Source organism: Podarcis filfolensis, assembly GCF_964270895.1.
Source record: "Podarcis filfolensis genome assembly, chromosome: 16".
In the NCBI taxonomy this organism is placed as follows: domain Eukaryota; kingdom Metazoa; phylum Chordata; class Lepidosauria; order Squamata; family Lacertidae; genus Podarcis; species Podarcis filfolensis.
Window position 1 is genome coordinate 11,123,751 of NC_139620.1, and position 21,981 is coordinate 11,145,731.

At 47.5% G+C, this 21,981-nt stretch overlaps 2 protein-coding genes and 2 long non-coding RNA genes across 5 annotated transcripts; 1 reads left to right on the forward strand and 3 right to left on the reverse strand.

The window, feature by feature from the left end:
• Nucleotides 1–981: 981 nt before the first annotated feature.
• UBXN1 (UBX domain protein 1) lies at nt 982–14,042 on the forward strand. Of its 2 annotated transcripts, XM_083591522.1 has the most exons (11): nt 1,071–1,513; nt 1,602–1,732; nt 3,980–4,074; nt 5,185–5,238; nt 5,332–5,453; nt 6,591–6,669; nt 7,021–7,212; nt 7,738–7,789; nt 10,347–10,475; nt 11,932–12,115; nt 13,667–14,042. In XM_083591522.1, exons 3-11 carry the CDS (start codon nt 4,019–4,021, stop codon nt 13,714–13,716), a joined length of 918 nt encoding a protein of 305 aa, XP_083447648.1. In that variant the 5' UTR covers nt 1,071–1,513; nt 1,602–1,732; nt 3,980–4,018; the 3' UTR covers nt 13,717–14,042. The 2 variants fall into 2 exon arrangements, with proteins under 2 accessions (XP_083447647.1, XP_083447648.1); XM_083591521.1 differs by lacking the exon at nt 1,602–1,732 and having other exon boundaries at nt 982–1,133.
• Nucleotides 12,125–13,660, reverse strand: LOC310751957. Its single transcript, XR_014542720.1, has 3 exons — nt 13,528–13,660; nt 12,492–13,300; nt 12,125–12,304 (listed from the first exon to the last, which is right to left on the reverse strand). It is a non-coding gene; the product is annotated as an uncharacterized lncRNA (long non-coding RNA).
• A 1,157-nt stretch (nt 14,043–15,199) lies between the features above and the next one.
• LOC310751942 lies at nt 15,200–16,986 on the reverse strand. The gene is made up of 2 exons (XR_014542701.1): nt 16,756–16,986; nt 15,200–15,611 (listed from the first exon to the last, which is right to left on the reverse strand). It is a non-coding gene; the product is annotated as an uncharacterized lncRNA (long non-coding RNA).
• A 1,561-nt stretch (nt 16,987–18,547) lies between these two features.
• Nucleotides 18,548–19,366, reverse strand: UQCC3 (ubiquinol-cytochrome c reductase complex assembly factor 3). The gene is made up of 2 exons (XM_083590832.1): nt 19,158–19,366; nt 18,548–18,855 (listed from the first exon to the last, which is right to left on the reverse strand). Exons 1-2 carry the CDS (start codon nt 19,275–19,277, stop codon nt 18,724–18,726), a joined length of 252 nt encoding a protein of 83 aa, XP_083446958.1. The 5' UTR covers nt 19,278–19,366; the 3' UTR covers nt 18,548–18,723.
• Nucleotides 19,367–21,981: the final 2,615 nt, after the last annotated feature.

Consider the following 21,981-nt stretch of genomic DNA (forward strand, 5'->3'; position numbering starts at 1 on the left):
GCTCACCTGTCAAAAGTCCCTTATGCAGCTCTTGGGAACCGCAGAAGAGGCTTTGCCAACCCTATGCTCAGTAAAGCTCCCAGCATAGGGCTGGCAAAGGTGCTTTCTTCTGGGATCAGCTGCATGATGGAGCTCCCCACATGAAACTCAGCTGCACAACTGGTCCTGCCACACACCTGATGTCTCATGCGGTGTCAGGTATGGGGCAAGTGGGTGTAGGTTGGGGAAAATGGACCCCCCTGGGATCTGTGCAGGGTCAAATCTGGCCTGCTGGCCAGAGGTTCCCAACCCTTGCTATAACCCCTGCAGCCAGTGAATGAATGAATGAATGAATGAGCAAGTGAAAGAGAAAATGTGGATGAAAGGGATATGATAGAAAGAAAACAGAAGAGAAAGAATGGGAGGAAAAGAAAAAGAGAGCAAATGAGAAAGAGAAAGAGAAAAATGGAAGACTGAAAAATGAAAGCGTGAAAGAAGAAATAATGAATAAAAAATATAAGAATGAAAATAAAAAAGAAACAAAAGATAGGAAAACTGAACTAAATAAACGTAAGAGAAGAGAGAAAGAATAATAAGAGAGAGAAGTGAAAGAAAAAAGAAGACTATAAGAGAGAGAATTCAAAAAAGGGCAGGCGGAAGGAATGGAAAATAAATAAAAGGTAGAAAGAACGAGGGGAAGAATAAATGAGGGAAAAGGTTTGATAACATAATGAAATTGTAAAAAAGAATAAATCAATAAATGCAGTAATAAATAAATTAATTAAATGAACTGAAAGAAAAGACAGGTGTGTGGTGGCCTTAGGGAAGGATACATACATACATACATACATACATGTGTGTGTATATGTGTATGTGTGTAAAAGGAGATCAAATCGCTTCGGCACAGATTTGACCACCTCGAACCGTTTTCTGCCCCTTTAAGGCGAAGCTCTCAGCCGACCCTACCGATCGCGCACCCTTTCTGTCCCTCGGCGGCCGCCTTCGCGCATTCCGGCAACCTGCCCACGTGAGCCAAACAGCGGCCGCGCGACAGACCCGCCGCTTCCGGTGCGCTTTTGCTGCTGCTGCTGCCGCCGCCGCCGCCGCTGCCGCCTGGGAAGAGAGAGCGAGAGCGCCGGTCCCTCGGAGCGCAGGTGAAAGGCGGGGGGGGGGCGCTCCTTCTCCCGCCCCCTGGGAAACGGCAGTAGGGGGAAGGGGGCTCGCTCGTACAGGCCCCCTCCCCACCTGGCGCTGCCTGCCCTGCGGGGTTCTCCCCCATTCCCCAAATATGCGGTCCCTTTAAGAAACAGGGAAGGGCCCCGCCTTGACACCCCCCTTTTCCAACCTCGCGTTTGGCTCCTCCCCCTCTCCAGGTCATTTGCTCTAAAGACCTTTGGGGGGGGGCTTACATTTAACCCTTTAAGATCTATGGAGGGAAGGAAAGCTGGGGCCGTTAAGCGTAAGAAATGGGTGGGTGTTTATGGGACGAATTTAAACCCCATAGGTCCTTCCCCTGGGGATTCGTAAATAATACGTGCATTTTATTTATTTGCAAAGATTTATAAGAGGCGTAAAATGAAACCACAGATAAAATCCACAGAACTATCTTGAAAAAGAAACAGTCATGTGCATTTTATTTATTTGCAAAGATTTATAAGAGGCGTAAATTGAAACCGCAGATAAAATCCACAGAACTATCTTGAAACAGAAACAGTCACCACCAATAATTAGAAAAAACTGAAACACTGATGAGGTCAATAAAATTTTGAAAGCGAATCTAGGTAACTAAATTTGTGTCTTTGGGTAGGTTTGCTATAATAATGATCATAATAATTTTAAATGTATTCAGCAGGCTTCTTAAACAATATTGTGAGGGTGGACATATCATGTTCCTTCCGGGGTAATTTTCCACCTTCCTTCCCCAGACTCAGCTCTGACCTGTGGCTCCCAGAAGCTGTCAGCATGTGATAGCGGCCTCAAACCCTCAGTGAGTTAGGGACTTCACCTGCATGTCAATACAGGCTCCAGTGGATTGAGTGGACTAATAGCGGGTCTAACGGTCAAGAAGGCCCAGCTAGTCCAAAAACTGCTGGAATTACTGATGCTTAGAAAAGCTACTATAAGCTGCTCTCTGAGCCTGTGGGATAGAACGCCTGATTCTAGGGTTTGTTAGGTTACACAGTTGACTTAATGGTTGAATAGGAATTCAAACTTGGGTCTTCCCAGCCCTAGTCTTTCAGTCGAACTGCTATATCCCACTGGCTCTTAAGTTAGAGTCATCTCAGGGTGGAGGGGTTAGTTCCTTCATCCCCCACCCCCCAGCAAGTCTACTGTAGCTTTTACAAACAGCTTAAGACAGGATTGGCCCATGTGGTGACCTCCAAGTGCTGTTCGACTCCAACTCCCCTTTGTTTGGGGTTGATGGGAGTTGTAGTCCAGCAACATCTGGAGGTCACTGCATTGGCTAATCATGTCCTCAGATACGGTCAAACCTCGGTTGTCAAACGTAATCCTTTCTGGAAGACCATTTGACTTCTGAAACGTTCGACAGCCAAGGTGCGGTTTCCGATTGCTTTGCAAAAGCTTCTTGCATGCAAGCGGAAGCCACGTTGGACGTTCGAGTTCCGAAAACTAGAGCATTTATTTCCGGGTCTTCGGTGTTCGGAAGCTGAAACATTCGAAAGCGGAGCCGTTCGAGAATCGAAGTTTGACTGTGTAGAAATGAACCAGCAAAACCTCCCCTGGAGTGGAAATGCAATGATAGACGGACTTTTCCCTTTCTCGTTGTTTTCTACCTTAACAGGCAGCTGTTAAAGGCAAGAGTGTGGGTGGCGTTCAGGCACTCAAGGCCTTGGCTGCACACACTGATCTGATAGTCCTCTCCAAGGTTGGGAGGTTTGCTCTCTCTTAACTACAGAGAGCGCAAAAGAAAACAGGACACGTTCTGGAAACAGAACGGTGGCGGAGTTGTATTAACACGACAAAATCGTGACCAGCAATTCTCTCTGTGTGTGGTTTTTAAGCCATTCTTGGCAAGCAGACAAAAAACACCTCCCAAACTGGCATACAATAAAGTATCAAAAAGTATGACAAACAAATGAGGATTCCATGTGTTATCACTGTGCCAGTGCAGCGTGATAACTTTTGACTTCGAAGATAACTTTTAACTGTAGCTTTATTCCAGAAATCTTGGGACAAATGTTTGCTGGGTGGCACAGATTGTTCTGTTGTACAGATTGCTCAGGGCTCTGCCTCCGTGGTCACAGCCAGCATGCTTCTGAATACCTGTTGCTAGAAACCACAGGAGAAACTGCTTGCCAGTTTCCCACAGACATCTGGCTGGCCACTGCGCGAACGGTGGAGGGTGGACGGATCCAGCAGGCTTTCCTTACGTTCTTATATTTAAAAATTCTGGCTCCCGGAATGTTTTGGTTTCTTTTCCCCAAGCATTTTATTACCAATTTATTCCAATTTTGCTGTAATTTTTATTTTTTATTTCGGCTTGTTAACGTGCATAATTGTCCAAATAATACATTGTTATTCAAGTAAATGAAGAGTTTCGAGTCCTATCGCTCTCTTTGCATAAGACAGCCCCTCCCCCAGCTCTCTTTCCCGCCTCAGCAAAAACTTTTCCCCACGCCATTCATCGCAGCATTTCGCGCCTGCCCCGCCCCTGTTGCTATGGCGCAACCAAACAGGCCCCACCTCCCGCTTTTATTTTATTTTTTTTAAATAAATGTTTATTAAAATTTTCCATCTTAGTAAAAAAATCAAAAAAAAAGAAAGAAAAAAAATTAAAAAACACATAAAGTTTACAATCCATATTTTCAATGACATATTTCCCTGACTTCCCCACACCTCCCCTTCTTATATTCCAGTTCAAATTGTTAGTTCAACAAGTTCTCCTGGAATGTTATTTCCTTTTGCTAACCTCTTCCTTTCACTGTCGCTGTTAAAGGAACTAACACAAATTTCTGGACTCCTCCTGTTTCTTTTGCAGAGTTTGCTGGCAGTGGTGGTGGCAGCCCAGCCCAGCAGCATGGAGGCTACAGCTCTGGAGAGCCTCATTGAGATGGGCTTCCCCCAGAACAGAGCGTAGGTGTCTGTCCCTGGGGAAAGGTGGGAGGCATGTGAGGGTTAAAATGGCAAGGCCAGGCCTTCTGGTCCCACATCTATTGCCCAGAAGGCCTAGAAAGAAGAAAACTGGATCTGTGCAAGACCCCTTCTCTGCTCCCAGTGTATATGTGTGTTAGCTTGCAGGTATATATATGTATATATATGGGATGCGGGTGGTGCTGTGGGTTAAACCACAGAGCCTAGGACTTGCTGATCAGAAGGTTGGCGGTCCGAATCCCTGCGACAGGGTGAGCTCCCGTTGCTCAGTCCCTGCTCCTGCCAACCTAGCAGTTTGAAAGCATGTCAAAGTGCAAGTAGATAAATAGGTACTGCTCCAGCGGGAAGGTAAACGGCGTTTCCGTGCGCTGCTCTGGTTTGCCAGAAGCGGCTTAGTCATGCTGGCCACATGACCCGGAAGCTGTACACCGGCTCCCTTGGCCAGTAAAGCGAGATGAGCGCCGCAACCCCAAAGTCGGTCACCACTGGACCTATTGGTCACTGGTCCCTTTACCTTTATATATGGGTATATGTATATGTATATGTTCCCAGTGTATATGTGTGTTCAGACAAGCAGTACTAGACCATGGCCATTGGCCTTAATTGAAAATCAGAGCCTTTACGAAAACCTGTAGCTCAGTGGTAGAGCATTGGCGCTGCCAGTCAGTGTGGGCAGTATTATCTCAGTGGTCTGACTCAGTAGAAGACAGCTTTCTGTGTTAGTATTTGGGAAGGGCTACAGCATCTACCTGGCCTGCAGAAGGTCCCTGGTTCAATCCCCGGCATCTCCAGGTTCGGCTGGGGGACATTCTGTGCCTGAAATCATAGTAGAGAGCAGCTGCCAGTCAGTGCAGACAGCATTGCTCTAGGTGGACCAATGATCTGACTTGGTATATGGCAGCTTCCTTTGTGGACGTTACTTAATTGTTGCGGCGAACCCTGTCGTCGTCCCGCAACTCCCATCCCACCCTAGATGAAGGGGAAGTTAGGCTGGGGTTATGAGTGCCCTGTGCTTCCAGCACTTCTCACAGAGGCAGAAAAAATGTAGAATAGCCCTGTGTTCATATGTAGTTCCCTCTCCTTTTTCCCCAGAGAGAAGGCCCTAGCGCTAACAGGGAACCAGGGCATTGAATCAGCGATGGATTGGTGAGTATTGGCTCCCTTCTTCCCTCCTACGGACCCTTGCAGCCCTCTTTTTACTAGTCTTCGCCTGAATGGTGCCTCTCTCTTAACTCCCAGGCTCATGGAGCATGAAAATGATCCCGACCTGGATGAGCCATACGTGCCCCCCCAAGGCCATGTTCTGAGCACAGAGGAGCCCCCCGAGGGAAGGACGCCAGAGTCAGTGCAAAGTGGATCAGGTCAGAGCAAATCTGGAGAACTTGAGGTGGGAGGGGACCTCATCAGGGGGTCCTGTGCCTGGCCTAGTTCTTACTATCACCTGGGAGAGGAAGGGGAGATTGGAAATTGTTCCATCCAGCCAGAATTGAGCTCCTTCGAACCTCCATCTCTTTCCACTGAGGGCAACTTTTCCAGAGGTTCTAGAACAGGAATAGCCGACATCTCACCCTCCAGATGTTGGACAGCAACTCACATCATCCCATCCCAGGCTGGGGCTGATGGGACTTAATAGTTCAGTAACAGCATGCTGGCCCACCCTTGTTCTGGAATCCTGCCTCCAGAGAGCCTTGCTTGGTCAGTTAGATTTGTCCAAGAAAGATCTATGCTAAAAGCCGCAAACCAAAATCTGAATGTTTCCGTTGCTGCTTCTTTGTCAGCCTTCTTCCTTAACTTTCTTGGCTCTGGTTTTTCTCCCTCTCTCATCATTCTAGAACAGGCACCCCCAAACTCGGCCCTCCAGATGTTTTGGGACTGCAATTCCCATCATCCCTGACCACTGGTCCTGTTAGCTAGGGATCATGGGAGCTGTAGTCCCAAAACATCTGGAGGGCCAAGTTTGGGGGGTGCCTGTTCTTGAACTCTGGAAGTACAGTGTGGGAAACGGACAAAATAAAGTCCTTCTTCCCAAACAGCGTATGGTTAAATCTGTGGAGTCCACTCACAGTAGGATCATAGAGGTGGAAGGGACCCTGAGGATCCCTTCTTCAGGGTCAGCCACTCAGATGGCTTTCAAAGGGGGTTAAACAGATTCATGCAGGATAAGGATCCCAGTGCTTCATTCTCCAATGCCAGAAGCAACAGCTGCAGGGAATCACAGCTGGAGAAAATTACTGTTGCACTCAGATTCTTTGACCTTTATGTTGTGAACCGCTCCGAGATCTATGGGTATAGGGTGGTATACTACTACTACTACTACTACTAATAATAATAATAATAATAATAATCCAGTGAACAGGCTCTGGTTATGTTCATATGTTAATTTTCCTTTTCCTTTTTTCTTTTTCTGCTCGTCCTCAAATATAGGAATTTCCTTGCTTGTCTCCTTGGGTTCTTCCAAGCCCAGAGGGTAGCAACATAACAGGTTTATCTCCCCATAGATCCCACGTTAGAGGAGCTGACGGAGGAAGATAACCGACGCCCCCTGAGCGAAGAAGAGAAGCGGGAGCAGACAAAGAGGTAATCGTAATTCTGGCCCCTTTAAATTCTGCGACCTGAAAACCCGGATTCTGCGACTAGAATATGATTAGGCTAATCATGCAAGCCTGCATGTGTCCCCCCCCCCACTTTATGTGGAACTTGGGTCCCTATGTGGTATTGGACTTCCAGCATCCCCAGCCAGAATCATTGGTTGTCAGGGATGATGGGACTAACGAAATCTTGATGGTTAGGTAAGGCATCTTTGTGCCTTGCTCACTTCGCGGCATAATTATGCAGAGCTGCACCTTCCAACTCCACCCTCTCTTGTTTACGGCAATGCCCCTGTGTGGCTTACGAGATCTCCCGGGGATTTTCCCCATGTGCTTTCAGGATGATGGAGCTGATCACTCAGAAGCAGCGAGAGCGGGAGGAGCGAGAGAAGCGGGAGAGCATTGAGCGGGAGAAGCAGCGCCGGAAGCAAGGCCAGGAGCTCTCCCTCATCCGCCAGAAGCTGCAGGAAGACGAGATGAAGAAGCTGGCCGAGGAGAGGCGCAAGGAGAAGCTGGAGGAGAAGTTGGCCAAGTGAGAGCCTGTGGGGGGTGGCAGTGGGGACCCGGAGGGGGGCTGGAAGTGGGGAGGGGGCTGCTCCTCTAGAGTGGAGAACAGCAGCAGACCTCTCATGGTCTGTGGGTGCTTTTAACGCCTTCCCGAATCAAAGCAAAAGAGCTGCAAATATAGGAAGTTGCTTCTCTGTCGAGTCAGGCCATTGGTCCATCTAGCTCAGTGCTTCCCAAACTTTGACCTCTGGCTGATTTTGGACTACAGTTCCCATCATCCTTAGCTAGCAGGGCCAGTGGTCAGGGATGATGGGAGCTGCAGTCCAAAAACAGCTGGAGGCCCAAGACCACTCCCCAAACCCCTGGAGTGTTACTGCAGATGAATACTGAGCTAGGTCTTGACTCTGTACAAAGCAGTTTCCTTTTTGCCGCTGGGATAACCCCATTCTTGACACCAAGACTGCTCTCAAATGGCGCTCTCTTGTGATCGAGTTGCAGCCTCCCTTGCTCTCCTACCCCCCCCCAACATGAAAACTCTTCTCCTTTCCAGGCAACGGGTGCGAGAGAAGATAGAGCGCGACAAGGCCGAGAGAGCCAAGAAGGTAAGCAAGCAGCAGAGACTGGGAAAGGGGTGTGCTCTGAGAGTCGTGTTTTTGCTCGTGGCTTCCTTCCACGAGAGATGTGGGACCCACAGGTGGAAATAAAAAGAATTAAAAATCAAAAGGGATAATCAAGGTAACGGATGCGCTGTCTCCAGTCTGTTCTGTTTCCTAATAATAATAATAATAATAATAATAATAATAATAATAATAATAATATTTTTTAAAAAAATACCCCACTCATCTGGCTGGGTTTTCCCAGCCACTCTGGGCAGCTTCCAACAAAATATTAAAATACAATAATTCCAGTCTCCTCAAGGCTGACCCAGAGGGAGAGAAAGGACAGGGGAGCAAATAAGCTGAGGCTGATTCACAGAGCATGAATTCAAGACTTCGGGAAACAGCCCTCCAAACATTATTGGGCTCCCATTTGCTATCAGCGCTGACCATTGACCATGTGGCCTGGGGCTCATGGGAGCTGGGAGTCTATAAACAGCACCTGGCTATCCGTATTTCAGCACTGCATCCATTTTAATGGAGTATTTGTAGGAGGGATGTTGCGGGAGAGAACTTTCAGAAAGGCCAACTCCCACCTTCTGTGCAAAACGGTGGAAGCCAGCAACAAATGCATTGCAAGCTGCTCCTGCTTGTTTGCCAAAGCTCTTAGGCCAAGGCCCTGCCTGCTGGGTAAACCCTCCAGTGTTGTTAAACTTAAATCGTAGAGTTGGAAGGGACTCCAAGAGTCATATAACAGACCCTGCGTTTATCACCCGAGGCCTTTTTCATATGCCTCCTCCACAAACGGTCTGAAGGGCGGCAATACGAGAACGGGCCTTTTCTGTGGTGGCTCCCCGCTTGTGGAACGCCCTCCCTGGGTGCCTTTGTTACATATCTCTAAGCATCAGGCAAAAACATTCCTCTTCTCCCAGGGTTTTGACTAATTAAACAATCTATGGCCTTTTAAACTGTGGGGGTGGGAATTCTTTTTGTTCGTTGCTATGGTGGGTTAAACCACAGAGCCTAGGACTTGCTGATCAGAAGGTCGGCGGTTCGAATCCCCGTGACGGGGTGAGCTCCCGTTGCTCTCTCCCTGCTCCTGCCAACCTAGCAGTTCGAAAGCACACTAAAAAGTGCAAGTAGATAAACAGGTACCACTCCGGCGGGAAGGTAAACGGCGTTTCCGTGCGCTGCTCTGGTTCACCAGAAGCAGCTTAGTCATGCTGGCCACATGACCCGGAAGCTGTATGCCGGCTCCCTCAGCCTATAGAGCGAGATGAGCACCGCAACCCCAGAGTCGGCCATGACTGGACCTAATGGTCAGGGGTCCCTTTACCTTTATGGTATGTACTTTAGTGTTTTTCTATTGTAAACCACTCTGTGACCCTCGGATGAAGGGTGATGTCAAATTTAATAAATGGTAATAGTAATAACAGCCTAGTCCAACCTCTTGCAATGAAGGAATCACCGCTACAGACTCCTTGACAGATGGCCATCCCTCTGCTTAAAATGAAGACCACCGCCTCTCATGGGAATCTGTTCCCCTTTCGAACAGCTCTTGCCACCAGAAAGTTCTTCCAGATGTTTAGTCGGAATCTCCTTTCTTGTCATTTGAATCTATTGATTTCAAATCCCCCCAGAGCACCATCTTCTATGTGACAGCCTTTTAAATAGCTAAAGATGGCTCTCGGATCTCCTCTTCTCCGGGCTAAACAATGCCCACCTCCCTCAACCGTTCCTCATAAGGCTTGGTTTCCAGACCCTTGATCATCTTGTTCACCGGCTCTGCACACTCTTCAGCTTGTCAATATCCTTATGGGGTCTTCGCCGCGGGATCACATTCACCTGGTGCTATACCAGCTGCACTGGCTCCCGGTGGAGTACAGGATCAGGTTCAAGGTGCCGGTTTTAACCTTTAAAGCCCTATACGCCTTAGGGACCCTCGTACCTACGGGACCACCTCTCCTGGTATGCCCCACAGAGGACCTTACGGTCTTCAAATAAAAACATCTTGGAGGTCACAGGCCACAGAGAGGTTAGGCTGGCCTCAACCAGAGCCAGGGTTTTTTCAACTGTGGCTCCAGTCTGGTGGAACGCTCTGTCACAAGAGACCAGGGCCCTGCGGGACTTGACATCTTTCCGCAGGGCCTGCAAGACAGAGCTGTTCCACCAGGCCTTTGGCCAGGGCACAGTCTGACCCCCTCCTTTGGCAATCCTCACAGAACTCTAGCCCAATGGTTGCCATGAATTTGATTTTGAATTAATTTTAGAATGAATAGAATGCATTTCAATCAATTGATTGATTTTATGTAAATTGTGTTGCTTTTATTGTTGTTAGCCGCTCTGAGCCCGGCTTTGGCTGGGGAGGGTGGGATATAAATAAATTATTATTATTATTATTATTATTATTATTATTATTATTATTATTATTATTAATAACAATAATAATTTGTGAACAGGGCTTTCTGCCCCTAGGGTGCAAGCTTGCCCTGAGAACAAACATCAGGATGATGCTGGACAGCTGTCCTTTTGTCCACTGACCCACCTCTCCTTTTCAATTCAGTTTGGCGGCGGCTGCAGCAGCTCTTCCCAAGGCTCCACCCTGCCTGAGCAATCGGCTCCCACACCGGTTCCCTCGTCACCCAGCCAGGAACCCCCTGTCAAGCGAGAGTATGATCAGTGCAGGATACAGGTAACTGACTGCGGGGCAGGCTGTGTGTTTGTGTGTAGAATGCTGCTTATTCTCATCTGTTTCTTGCACATACCATAAGCCACTCTGCTTGCGATATATAGCCATGTCGTGGCCGGCCTTAACCTTTTGCATTCCTGCCGTAAAAGACTCCTTGAAATCTTCCCTGCCTAATGCAAGCAGGAGTAGACCAGGACAGGTTATCAGCAGTCCAGCCATGCAGACTGGAGGAGACTGCAGTTCCAAACTGGTCCCTGCTGTGAGCCTCCTTTCACCCGTCCCCCTTTAATTTTATTGATCTTAAAATAAATACAGAAGTAGAACCATGTCGAAATGCAATTAGCAGAAAATGCAAACAGCAGTTCAAGCTATTTGCCCAGGATGCACAACCAAAAAGGGACAGCCTAGTTAGATAATACTAAATCTATACACCCCGTTCCTTGATCCTTATTGGCACATCTCACAAAACCTGTCAGAGAGTAAAGAAGGGATATTCTCTGGCTCCACACAATGGATAATGGGAATACGAACCTACTTTTTCCAAAATAATGGTAATACTTCTTAGTGTTTCTGTAGTGCTTTCAAGTGCTTCAGTGCATTATCTAGCTGTAATCCTTACACAACAACCCTGCAAGGTATTATTATTCACCACATTGCAGATGGGCTGGGGGGGGGGGCTGAGATTGAGGGCTCGCCTAGTAAGGCCACCTAGTATTTTCATGGCAGAGGCAAGGCTCCAGATGTTGACTTCCTGACTGCAGCTCAGTATACTTCGCATGCAGAAGGCACCAGGTTCAATTCCTGGCATCTCCTGGTAGGGCTGGGGGAGCCACTCCCTTCTGAAACCCTGCAAAGCTGCTGCCGGTCAGTGTAGACAGTACTGAGCTAGATGGACCAAGAGTCTGACATAGGAAAGGCAGCTTCGGTGGCTCCCTGATGATTTTCTGGACTTTGTGGTGGTGTCACTTGAGATAGCTTTAGGCCGGCCCCCACTTCTGATCTCTATCCCCACATTTGAAACAAAAAAGGGGTGATGATGATGATGATGATGATCATCTACCCTGTGGTTAAGGATTATCGAGAGTGTGTGCAGGAAGCATATGAACCACATACAGCACTAACAATCCTTAAACCTTCGCATTCTTAATTATGAAAGAAATAAGCAATTACCATTGCATGGTTAAAACCTTTGGCAGAAAAGAAATCTCCGAGTTCTGAATGAAGGTCTTTAGTAAAAAAAAGTTTACATGTGCATTATCATCCCAATGACTGCAGTTAAGATTAGCCACAGTTTAGGGTTCAGATATAACACTAAACTGCAGCTGGCTAAAAACGTACATTTTCCCATCATCTCCCAGTGGAGAAGGGAGGACAGCCCAGAACCCCCAAGGCTTATTCATGTTCATGGATGCGACAATCATGCACCATTTCAGATCCTCTCCTCCTGTGTTTTCCTCAGGTGAGACTGCTGGACGGCACGTCGCTCACCCAGACATTTCGAGCCAAAGAGCAGCTGGCCGCCGTCCGGCTCTACGTGGAGCTGAACCGCAAGGACAATGGTGAGGAGCCTTTTCACCTCCTCACCAGCTTCCCGCGGCGTGTCTTCACTGAGGAGGACATGGAGAAGCCCCTGCAGGAGCTGGGTAAGTCTGAGATTGCTGGGGTAGGAAGAGGGAAGGGGGTGAGGGTTGCTTGGAGTGTTTCCCTCCTGCTACTCCGTGGAGGACGGAGGAATTCTCAGGCAGGGGTTGGGAACCTCTGGGTCACGAGCCCAGTTTGTCCCAGCACAGCTCCCAGTTCGGCCTACAATACCCACCAAGCTACGTCCCACTCTTAATACAGTGGTACCTCAGGTTAAGTACTTAATTCATTCCGGAGGACTGTTCATAACCTGAAGCACCACTTCCGCTGCCGCCGGAGCACGATTTCTGTTCTCATCCTGAAGCAAAGTTCTTAACCTGAGGTACTATTTCTGGGTTGGTGGAGTCTGTGGCCTGAAGCGTATGTAACCCGAGGTACCACTGTACCTTATGTGACGTCAGGTAGAGATGCAGCCATTCTGGCTGTGCGTGGGGAGCTCGGTTGCGCAGCCAGTCCCTGCAGAAAGCAGGCTTGAAATCACTGCCTATCAGCTCACACGTTTTGACTTCAAGCTTGTGGATTAGTTGTGCGCTGTGTAAAGCGCTTTGCAAACCCCTGACAAACATCACCCAAAGTCAGGTGAGCGACAGGTAAGCAGGGAAGATGAGGACTCGCCCTCCGGCAACACCAGGTTCCCGACCCATCCTAGGCCAAAGCACAGTCTGTTGGAAGCTGACCCATTTTATGCTACATCTAAGAACACAGAGAGCCTGCACCAGAGGAACTGGTGACCTAATTTTTTTAGTTGCTGTTTTGTTAATATTGTTTTATAGATTCTAAGTGCCATATTGATTTGTTGATCATATGATACGACTTTTGCTGTAAATGTGATGGTTAGCTTCTTTTTTAGTTCGTTTTGCTAATAGAATTTTATCGATTGCAATTGTTTTATTGAGGATTTGTTAATTATTTCATACGATTCACGCTGCATTACATTATTACGTGTTGTCGGTAAGCCGTTTTGAGATCCATTTGAATAAAAAGCAGCCTAGAAATACATCAAATCAACCCAGAAGCTGCTGCACTCCAGCTCCCATCAGCCTCTGCCGGCATGGCCCGATGCTCAGGATGGGAGTTGCAGTCCACCAATATCTGGAGGGCCAGTTTTCCCCCAGACGCAATTGGAACACACACATTTCATCATCCCCGACTGTTGCCTGGCCCAGTTCTAGGGAGCCAGTTCCAAACTTCATCAGAACAGTACAGTGGTACCTCGGTTACAGACGCTTCAGGTTACAGACTCCACTAACCCAGAAATAGTACCTCGGGTTAAGAACTTTGCTTCAGGATGAGAACAGAAATTGTGCTCCAGCGGCACAGTGACAGCAGGAGGCCCCATTAGCTAAAGTGGTGCTTCAGGTTAAGAACAGTTTCAGGTTAAGAACGGACCTCCAGAACGAATTAAGTACTTAACCTGAGGTACCACTGTACATAAATATTGACTGTTTTGCTTTGACCCAAAGTTCTAACACCACATTTGCCCGGCTAACTACTGGATGCAAGTTTTCCCCATTACCTCCCACTCTCTGCCTCTCTCTGTGTCTCCTCTGTAGGTTTGGTGCCTTCTGCTGTGTTGATCGTAGCGAAGAAAGGCAACAGCTGAAGTGGCTCTCCTCCTCGCTCTCTCAGCCCCCTCCTTCCCTTGCTGCCGGAGGTGGCTCTCACCTGACCCATGTGCTCTGTCTCTGGGGGGAGCGCACATCCCAGCCTCTCCTGGTTTTCCTAACCAACTCTGCCCACAGAGACTCCAAAGCACCACCATGTCTTGGGGCTGGGATTCCGAATCAATGGCGACGATCGGGGTGGGGTTGGATGCGATGGAGAAAAGTGTTGGGCTTCCCCTCCTGTCGGGGAGGGAGGGGCAAGGTTGCAACTTGACTTCCTCTCTTCATGCCACACACACACCATGAATAAAACCTATTCTCTCTTTCCTTGCTTATTGCAAGAATTCTTTTATCCCATTTGTTAAGTGGTAGGGCACTCGGAGTCATCTAGTTGGCACTGGGAGGGCAGTGCCTGGGACTCTCATCCAGGAAAAGGCTGCTATCCTGCTGCCTTGTCTCTCTACTCCAGGGACTTTGATGTATTTAATAGGGGTTTTTAAAAAACTGAACTTTCTAAAAAGAAAGAAAAATGCAAACCAAATCATAACAAAGGCGACATGTTCTGTGGGTGCAAGCAGAGGGAGGAAAGCTGGTGGTCCAGACCAACCAAGCGCTCAGAATAGATCTGTACAAAGAGTCCAGGTATCAGAGAATTTCCTGGTCACCTTCTCATATGCTGCCAGTTGAGTCATGGCATCTGTCCTCTGTAGGAGTGGTGAGGATGTCACCTTCCGGTAGTGTTGGACATTAGCCACCCTGAGTGCCCTTACAGAGGACAGATGCCACGACTCAACTGGCAGCATATGTTCATAATGAGGAATACAGATGCATCTCAATGGGGAGGGGGGGATTACACAAATGAGGAGCCATCACTGAGAAGGCCATGCTGCTTATGGGGGTCACTGCCAATTGGACAAACCTTCCATCAGGGTCCTGGATGGTTGGTATTTGAGCTGCTCTTTTAGATGAGTTATGTTGTGCAATTGTAGGAATTGGTGTCTCTTGCAACTGCAGCAGCCTCTTTTAACAGCACTCAATAATTTCTAAATTATCGTATTTTTTGCTCTATGACTCACTTTTTCCCTCCTAAAAAGTAAGGGGAAATGTGTGTGTGTGTTATGGAGCGAATGCAGGCTGCGCAGCTATCCCAGAAGCCAGAACAGCAAGAGGGATCGCTGCTTTCACTGTGCAGCATTCCCTCTTGCTGTTCTGGCTTCTGGGATTCAGATTTTTTTTTTCTTGTTTTCCTCCTCCAAAAACTGGGTCCGTCTTATGGTCTGGTGCATCTTATATAGCGAAAAATATGGTAGTTTTGCATCCTTTTAAATCCCCTATTGAAGCCAGTGGCCCTCCCTGACCTCTTTCACAAATTGTGTTGTGTGAGGGAGCAAGGAACCTCTTCTTTCCACTTCTCTTTGCATGCTGCTGCAATTAAGATTAAAAACATGGAGGGGGACCCCTAAGTGAAACTATAGCCCCTGATGCAGAAACAGAGCTTGATTTAATTAAAACAAATCCAGTTAAATATTTACATAGAATACATGGTGCTTAGGGGTGTTTTTTTAATGCAGGAGGAAGCAGATTTTCTCCTCTCCCAGCTATGACATACATCACAGCTTCTACTGACAATCTCCGTCGTAAGGAAAGCATGATATGCTAAAGTCTCTGCAGAGGGTGCACAGTGTCTTCTTGGCATATAAACCAGCTTGCCACGGACATCACAAACAAATCCAGGGTATTTCCCTCCATTAGTCTTTTATTGGCTACGGTTTGAACTGCTGCCAGATCCGGAAAAAGATGATGTGCATCCAGTAATGGGGTATTGCTATTCACTCATCTTTCTTGTAGCTTCCAACTGGGTTTACCCACACAGTGACACCCCAACAGAAGAGACCTGGAAGGGAGAAAAAGAAAAGCATGTGAGGGGTGTGGCCCGAGGAAGAGTTCCAAGGGCCAGACAGAGGGGCCCATTTGGCCCCCTGGTCCTGAGGTTTCCCACCCTTGATCTTACGTCATCCAAGGATGTATGCCACAAACAGCAGGAAGAAACAAAGGGTGCCAGTGGCAGAGCTGACTTTGAAACAGACATTGCCAATACCCCACAAGACGAGGGAAGAGAAATGATTGCTAGTCTATCTGATTTAAGGGGAGATTTCCTGCCCCATATATGTTGAATGATTTGGACTAAAACTAGGAGAGATATTAGCACTCCCACTGAACCTACTTTCCCAAGTACAATTTGGGGGGGGGAATCACCCTAGAAAATAAGGTGCACCTCTGAGCATAGATCAACCTCTGAACAAGAAATGATGTCCCCTGGGACTGGCAGGGTAAGGTCTGAAATCCACACCCACCGGCTCAGAAGGGCAGATGCAGTTACCTTCACTATGGTGAGGGCAAACGCCCTCTGCATATGCTCACAGGTGACTTCACCCAAATGTCGCTCTCGGCACTGGGCCCAGTGCCAGATTTACATATAAGCTAAACAAGCTATAGCTTAGGGCCCCACTCACTTGGAAGCCCCAAAAAAAGTAAAGGAGAAAAAAACTGGATGTACATTTCCAAAATATAAGATAAAAAACAAATAAAATAAAACCTACATACAGCAACAGTGTTTTGTGTTGTGTAGGCTCCTATGATGTAAGTAATGGGCCCCACCTGCTGGCCTGCTCCCTAAAATATAACTGGTTTGCTCATTTCTATATAGGGTGCCTACATTCTGCATGGACTGGTTGCAGGACAACATGTAGCATGCAGCTGCAGACTGCAGTGCATCACAGTTGAATGTACCTGTTACCTAATATTAAAGAGTGCTTGCAGACTGATGATCAGGCAGCACAGACTAAGGGTATGACCATATATTCAACACAAAAAACAGCGACAATTTGTTGTTGACAAAGGACAGCTGGACATATAAAGGGCCCCATTACCTTCAGTAGCTTAGGGCCTCATCAAGCCTAAATCCGGCCCTGGTGAGCCGCAGCCCCCCCCCGCCCCCCGGAATTGGGCTCCCGCCCCTCTCTGCGCCCCCCACTTACAGACGGCGAAGGTCATCTGGGCGATGTTGCCCATGCTGGGGGGGATCCTGTGGCTCATAATCCGGAGGGGCCCCGAATAGACGAACAAGGAGGAGGCGATCAGTGCCCCCCCGCTCAGGGCGCGGCAACTGAAGCAGGACCAGAAAAAGGACCGTTTCTGCTCCGGTGAGGAAGCGGCGCGCTCGACGCTGGAAGACATGCCTCGGCTTTCCTGCGGGGCGGGAAGATGGCTTCCTGTCCCTCGTCTCGGTGGAAGCAGAAAGAGCGGCGTGTACTGCAATGGGTGTCCGGCATGCCAACAACTCCCCGATCGATTGGTTCCCCCATCGATTTGAATGGTCATGCTGGCTCCCGTCAGCGTTTGCAGGTGGAGGCAAATCTCAAGAGGAGAGGAAGGGGGAATTTCCTCCCTCCAGGAGATATTAGTTAGGGAACATCAAGCTGATTACGTCCAGCTATTTGTCCACTTCTCCATCTGTATAAAAGCCAGCTTTCCAATATTTTTCAGTGGAAGAATAGAACTGAGGATAAGGCTTTTGCAAGGGAAAGGGGCTTATGCACGCTGTGGCAATAAAAGCAGATTTGATTCTGATGGGTGGGCTTCACGGAGAGCAGGTTTAGACCATGCTTAGACTGGCTTACTAAGGCAAATCATAGAGTGGGAAAACTCCAAGTGTCATCTAGTCCAACCCTCTTGCAATGCAGGAATCTCAGCAAGAGGTCCCCCATTCAATGTGAAACCATACGGGGGAACTGCCTGTCAATGCGTCATCCCACAGCTAGCCACCATTTGCCTGCCTTCTGATATACAACCAGTCCAAGAAGCAGCCCTGTCTATCAGATTCTTACTCCTTTGTGTCAGTGCTGCTTCCTGTAAAACTCAGACAGGAGGAAGATGGGGACAGTACTAGAATTATATGGTTCCATCTCCTGTTGGACTCCCTGTCTTCTGCCCCAGCAGTTCCAAGGGGACCCAGCCACCACAGACTGCACCCAAATGGTCTTCATAAGGTTTCTCATTTTTTTCCACCCATGCCAATGAATAGCTGTCATTCAGTCTAATGGGGAAACGTTTAAGTCAGGGTTGAGGAACCTGTTTCTCCAGGTGAGGACAAACTCAAACTTCCATCAGCCCTGATCAGCATACTGAAAGAACCATAGATTATGGGAGTTCAACAACTTTCAGCAGTGCACAGGTTCCCCAAGTACTGTTCATGGCAATGTCACTGCCATGAGGGCCCAACGTACCATTCCATGCCTGGCAATGGGTGGCCTGAACCTCAAGTGATAAGAAGTCATGGAAAACAGGGGTAAGGAAGCTTTTTTTCTGTACAAGAGGACCACGTTCCTTTCTGGGCAAGCTTCTGAGGACCACATGCCAGTGGTAGGCAAAGCCAAAGGCAAAAGTAGGCACGACAATGAATGTTACCTTGGTACAGTGGTCTAGTTTCTACACAATTACCTCTCTACCCTCCACCCAGGCAAACAAGACACAGGATCAGAATCCAAGGCTGCATTCCAGCCAGGCAAACACTTCTGGGGCACAAAGCAGGTGAGAGGTGCAACTTGAAGAAAGTTCTGAGAATCAGATAGGGAGGCCTGAAGGTCTGCACTTGGCCCCTGGGGCTGAGGTATCCGGCTATGGCTGTAAAGTGTATGTTGCTATTGTACAGACAACTTGGCAAAATATAAGCCCCCTCTCTCTCTACACACATATTACTATCGTAACTACAAACTTCTTTTTTTTGTTGCTAGTTTACAACAAACCCTTAAATAAGCACAGATGTCACTGTGATTTACAAAGGAAATTTTATCGCTCAATGTTTACACCAAAGCAAGCCTTACAGCAAGAAGACAAAACAGAAGAATCTCTCCATTGAATACAGTAAAGTCCTCCTAGATCCAGCTTCTGCAAAGTTCTCAGTTTAGAATAGAGTCCAGCCAGCACAGACTCTTTTTGCTTCACTGCTATTTTTTCCAGGGCCACGGCTTGTGAGCCACATTCTCATCGGTCTTCGCTGCCTCTTTCAGGATCTCCATTACCATGGTGTTATGCTTTTGCCGCTCAGTCAACACCTGTGGGGTAGCATCAGCAAACTCCTGGAGGAAGAAATAAAGATGTTTAGAAGATCCAGGAGAGGTGCCTTCAAAGGTGATGTCAAACCGCTGGAGAGTTTCAGCTACCGCTACAAAGACAGACACGGGAGGATTACATGTGCCCATTGGAGCCAGTATACTCTACTCTGACTGGCAGCAGCTCTCTCAGGATTTCTGGGGTCTCTTTCTCGTCAGCTGCTACCTTTAGCCGGAAACGCCACGGGCTGAGCCCGGGCTCCCCACAAGTGTACCGTCGCTTCCTCTGACCTCCACCGCAAACCCCGGAGACTGGAGCTTTCGCCCACCTTCGCCATCTCCTTTCTGCGCGCTTCGTCCGGCGCAACCACGGCCCAAAGCACAAATCCTGCGCCCGTGAACCCCGCCACGAACAAGATCCCCTTTGCTACGCGGTAGGCAGTCTCCATGGAAGCAAACGACACCCCACCGCTTCAAAAACACTCCCCAAAAAACAAGCAGGAAGGACCAGACTCCCTGGAAGGGCGAGGGGAAGAAAAAAGGTGGCGCACCACCTAGCGAGCAGAGGAGTGTCTGGGCTAGAGTGTCCCGGCCGCAACCTAGAGATAAGAAAAGGAGAGAGTTATGGAGATGTTAAAGGAGCGCCAAAGAGGGAAGGGAGTCTTGCTTTTTCTAACTCGGGTCTTCATTTGTGTTAGAAGAATTATTTCAGATTTGGTTTTTAAAATTGGTTTTAAAATTTGCCCTGAAAATGCCGTAGCTCGGTGGCAGAGCATCTGCGTTGCAATGCCCAAGGTTCAGTCCCCAATGGCGTCTCTTGCAGAAGCTCCTTGCCTGAAACCCTGGAGAGCCGCTGCCAGTCAGTGTAAGCAGTATTGAGCTAGAAGGGCCGGTAGATGTGACGGGCTTCTTTTCCCCTGAAAAAATAAAGCACAAGGGGGGTGGGAATCCCACCTCACATCACTGGTGAAAAGATGCCAAAGGGATTATTTTATGGTGCATTGGAAACCGTATACAGTATCGGACATTGCAGAAAGAGCTCACATCTTCGTCCCGCAAAGGATCTTAATCTCTCATAATGACCAAAGAGCCGAATGAGATTATCCTCGTATTCATTATTTTATATAATATTTATTGAGTTTTCCAATTTAACAATCCAACAAAAACCACATTAAATGCATTCCAAATTATAATACAACCAAGAAGACCAAATTTTATGCCAAATTATATATTTTTGGGTGACTTCCCATGCTCTGAAGTTCATATTATTTTAGGAATGAGTAATTAACAATAGAAATAAGTAAAGTGCATCTACCTTGCATGCAGCAGGTCGCAGGTTCAAGCCCCAGAATCTCCAGATCTGAAGCCCTGGAGAACCATTACCAGTCAGTCTAGAATCAGAGAATTGTATAGGACCTTGAGGGTCATCTAGTCCAACCCCCTGCAATACAGGAAGGAGAGTCCACCCCCTCTCGTGGGAATCTGTTTCCCTGTGTAGACAATCCTGAGCTAGACGGACCAATGGTCTGACTCACTGTAAGGCACCCCCTATGTTCCTTGAATGGGAAGTTGGGTTCTGGCTAAGATTAGCTTGCATTCAACTAAATTCTGCATACCCATTGAGATTCATGGACTTCAGTTAATCATGTCCATTAATTCCAATGGGTCGACTCTTGAGTAGAGCTAGCCCTGGTACAACCTACTGTTTTGGATTTTTGCTGGAAGCATTTTGTAGACTCTGAGCATTTGTATTTCCACTTTCAATGCCTTTTCGTTGCCTTACAGAAAACTGTTACACAATAATAATAACGGTAATAGGGTAGTAGTAAGCTAGTACAGCGGTACCTCAGGTTACATATGCTTCAGGTTACAGACTCCGCTAACCCAGAAATAGTACCTCAGGTTAAGAACTTTGCTTCAGGATGAGAACAGAAATCGTGCTCTGGCGGCGCGGCAGCAGGAGGCCCCATTAGGTAAAGTGGTGCTTCAGGTTAAGAACAGTTTCAGGTTAAGTACGGACCTCCGGAACGAATTAAGTTCTTAACCCGAGGTACCACTGTAATTATTTTAGAATAAATAAGAACATCGGAAGCTGCCTTATATGGAGTAAGACTATTGGGCCATCTAACTCCGTATTGACCAGCAATGCCTTTCTGAGTCTCTTTACACACTATAGCTCTAAAACAATTCAAAGGAATGTTTCCTTTTGAATTCTTTTGGGCATTGTGGTTTGTTCAGGGTTGCTGGGAGTTGTTAAATAGTGGGTAGACATAGCAGACGATGCAGCGATTTCTCCAAAGCAGCTCTTTATTTGTAAGCTGGAACAGAACTGAACAGCAAACAGCTCAGCCGGCCTGCTTTTATCGGCAACCGGCTGTCAACATTTGTAGCAACAACAACCCAGGGTTTCCCACCTAAAGTAACTGACGTGGACCTGAGTGAAAACTATATGCACACGATACTCCTGGTGGCCAGGGTGAGAACTTCAATACATAACAGGAATAGTAAGTCTGTGAGAGGTAAATGACAGTGCCCAGAATTTTTTGAAGGAAAGAACATGTTTCAAATGTGGTTTAATGGTGTAAAGGTAAAAGGTTCATACGCCAAAGGCTTGAGGGGAAGGTGGGATACATGACGGAGCTTGGAAAGAAGCAACGACTGTCATGTGTGTAGGTGTTCCAGGAGGTAGTTGCAGGGAAAGGGGCGGCAAGTGGGAAAGGGCTGTTTCTTTGCCCTGCCTTCTATGCAGAACAGAGTGCTCTTTGTTCCACGGCAACCTCAAGCAAAAATGTGGAAAGGTAAAAAGATTTCCTTGGCAATCTAGTAAGGTAGTGGTACTCTGAGGGTGTAGCATGCAACATTGGTGTGGCAGGAGAGGGTGGCAAGTGTTGTGGGAAGATTCAAGGACAATCAAAGAAACCTTTAAACATTTCAGCGTCGTATAGTATCAAAATAATTATTTTTTATTTGCAGAATGTGGATAGATGTCTTTTCAAAACGAGAACAAGAACATCAAGTGATACTGAAGACAATCGTAGCTGTGTTTTCCAACATATTTATTATCCATTAAAAAATTGGTGTGGCATGAGCACATTTTTATTCCCAAGAAAAAAGTTTGAGAACCATTGTTCTAAGGTGGTTTTAGCCTGGAAC

Excerpts from the sequence above, each read along its gene's own strand:
- UQCC3 (XM_083590832.1), bottom strand. The coding sequence starts at position 19,277 with ATGGAGACTGCCTACCGCGTAGCAAAGGGGATCTTGTTCGTGGCGGGG. Across the intron at positions 18,856-19,157 it reads GCAGAAAGGAGATGGCGAAG|GAGTTTGCTGATGCTACCCC; the intron begins GTGGGCGAAAGC and ends TTCTTCCTCCAG.
- UBXN1 (XM_083591521.1), top strand. The coding sequence starts at position 4,019 with ATGGAGGCTACAGCTCTGGAGAGCCTCATTGAGATGGGCTTCCCCCAG. Across the intron at positions 4,075-5,184 it reads GGCTTCCCCCAGAACAGAGC|AGAGAAGGCCCTAGCGCTAA; the intron begins GTAGGTGTCTGT and ends CTTTTTCCCCAG. Across the intron at positions 7,213-7,737 it reads CTGGAGGAGAAGTTGGCCAA|GCAACGGGTGCGAGAGAAGA; the intron begins GTGAGAGCCTGT and ends TCTCCTTTCCAG.